The 2,566-nt window shown below is 32.6% G+C and overlaps 1 protein-coding gene across 1 annotated transcript; it reads left to right on the top strand.

The window, feature by feature from the left end:
* The first annotated feature begins 223 nt into the window (after nt 1-223).
* On the top strand, nt 224-1,489 carry LOC120354546. The gene is made up of 2 exons (XM_039441886.1): nt 224-307; nt 1,148-1,489. The coding sequence occupies exons 1-2, from the start codon at nt 224-226 to the stop codon at nt 1,487-1,489; spliced, it is 426 nt and encodes a 141-aa protein (XP_039297820.1).
* Nucleotides 1,490-2,566: the final 1,077 nt, after the last annotated feature.

The raw sequence follows: 2,566 nt of genomic DNA, 5'->3' as shown, positions 1-2,566 counted from the left end.
GTTTATTGCCAACAGACTGAATTGAATTTGTTCCAATTCCAATTTAGTAAATTTCTGAATGTATTTTTTGTATTTCCTTCATCATGAGTGATTGGTATCTATTTAATATGATTCTTAATTTCCGATTCAGGTGTTTCTTTAAGCACATTAACTTGAAAAACAATGTTATTCAATGTTTTCCAATTTTCTTTCTGACAGGACTACCATCAAGTTAATCAATACAATGGATAAACTCCTTATTGTGAGTGCAAACCAGGGGAAGTGGTTCAATCAATACTTGAATGAATTTGCTGACACTGGATTGGATGTGAGTTTTGTATTACCTACTTTGATAATTTAATTCATATCATCTAATAATTGAATTTTCCACAATATATAGTGATATGAGCATTTAAGAATACTTGTGCAAGTATTTGATCATTTTGAAAAATCATTATGACCTTTAGCAGTTCATCTCACCTGATATAACTTGATAAGTTTCTGATTAACTTTATATATAATGGCTATTCTCTCTATTCTCATGAAATACACTCTCATTATAGGCCTATTTATATTTATTATTCATTCAAAAGTATGGCTTATTACTATTTTGCTTCATTCAAAGAGCAACTGAATGATCATCAATTTTAAGTATTATCCAGTATGATCAGTATCTAGAATCTGTAATATGGTTGTTTATGTTAGTCAGTAAAAATTAAATTCGTATGGCTTTTTGTTGGTGGGGAGTCTCTTACAGGAAGATCCACCTCATTACTACATACTTTAGCTGGGATCGACAGTTTAACATGCCCATTTGTTAAGACGGGAGTGACCTGGCTAAAAACTTTTGTTAGTTACCAGATTTGAACCCAAGCACTATATTCACTGGACCAGTCAGTCAGTCACTAAATACTTATCAAAATTGATGTGTCAATTTGAAGCTTTTCACTATTTCATATAGTTAGTTTTGATGTGTATGTGTGATTCACTTATTTAATAATTTGAAGGGTAATGGTCCATAAAATTACTCTTATTTCCTGTTTTCTTGTTTTTTAGCCAATTTGACATGAATTTCCAAGCAATTCCAATTTTCGAAGTAATTTTAGTTATTCATTCCACAATAGTACCACTCATTCAAATATTTGTATCAACTTCTTCATTATTACAGGTCACTGTTAACTTCAGGTCTGGTCGAAAGGTGCAGGAAATTGACTCTGCAATTGTAGAACAGACCTGTTCATTCACTGATGTGGTCCTTCATCTTGGTACTAATAATATTCCTGACCGCTTTGATAGTCCACCAATCATTGTCAAGCGAATGCATGATTTGGTGGGTAGGATCTTGATGGTTAATCCCACCTGTAGGATACACATCACTTCAATTTTGCCAAGGCAGAGAAACGATTTCCAGTATGGGACAGAGAGGCAGAGACAGTCCAGAGACTACCAAAGGCACATGGATTTCATTGACTTCTGCAACAGCAAGGTAAATTGCATAATATTGAGGTGAAATAGTGATAAATTGCTTCTGTGGAAGGTAGAAGCCTTGTGAATGTGATTTTTGGAATTAATCAGAGGAACAGGTTTCTCTGCTATTTCATGAGCTCATTCTGAATTACACAAAATTAGATTGAATATTTGACAATTTTGAAATGATTAATTTTGTTTTTTCAATGTAATGGAAGTTGAAAATCTGTATTGATTGTTGGAGATCTGCCCAAATTTTATATCATACTTTAAAGTTGTTTTTTCCACTTGAAATAGAATTTTTCCACATTGTTCGTCTCACTTTGATGATTCTCTCAAGACTTAATCATTTGATTTTCAACTCATGAGGACTTCATAGCTGTTTTCCTCCACTTATAGGCTGAGATTGATCTTAATTGTTCTTAATGAATTTCAAGTTTGAAAAGTTAAAGATAAATTTAACTTATCATTGATAATTAAGCAGTGATAATTAAGTGTAATATTTAACTATAATTTGGTGTTTTAATTTTTCTAGATTTAAAATTTGCATCCCATATTCATTTTTGGACGAAAGTTGAGCTTGAACTTTTTACAGAAGAAACATAACCTATTTTTTGGACATGTAATCAAAATTTGGGAATGTAATAGTTTTGTTCCTTCTCAATCATATTTATATGATTTTTTATTGTTTCCACGAAGAAATAAATAAATTTCATAAATGACATCTTGAATGTTATGATATAATACTTGTGAAAATTTCTTTTTAACTACCTTTTCATCATTTCTAGGCTGCAGTCACCAATGTACTGATGAGGCAACAGCTGTCAAAAGTTCCCAACTGCTATTTCATCAATAATGATGCTGTGTTTGTTGGGCAACATGGAGAAGTCAAACGCCATCTTTTGTCAAAGGATGGTCTTCATCTGCCTCCTGCTGGAATTCGAGCACTCCTTGGTAAAATATTGAGAAATGTGGTGAGTGTCATTGATTCATATTCATCTCCACCATCACCTAACACTCTGCCATCTCCTCCACAATCTTGGTTGAAATTTCACTCTTTTCCATCAACCTCCTATCTTCAACCTCAATCAGGGAAATGCTTTGAGAATCCCCAATAAAG

The sequence above is a fragment of the Nilaparvata lugens genome, chromosome X (genome assembly GCF_014356525.2).
Source record: "Nilaparvata lugens isolate BPH chromosome X, ASM1435652v1, whole genome shotgun sequence".
Taxonomy (NCBI): Eukaryota; Metazoa; Arthropoda; class Insecta; order Hemiptera; family Delphacidae; genus Nilaparvata; species Nilaparvata lugens.
This window is presented reverse-complemented; position numbering and strand designations above follow the sequence as displayed.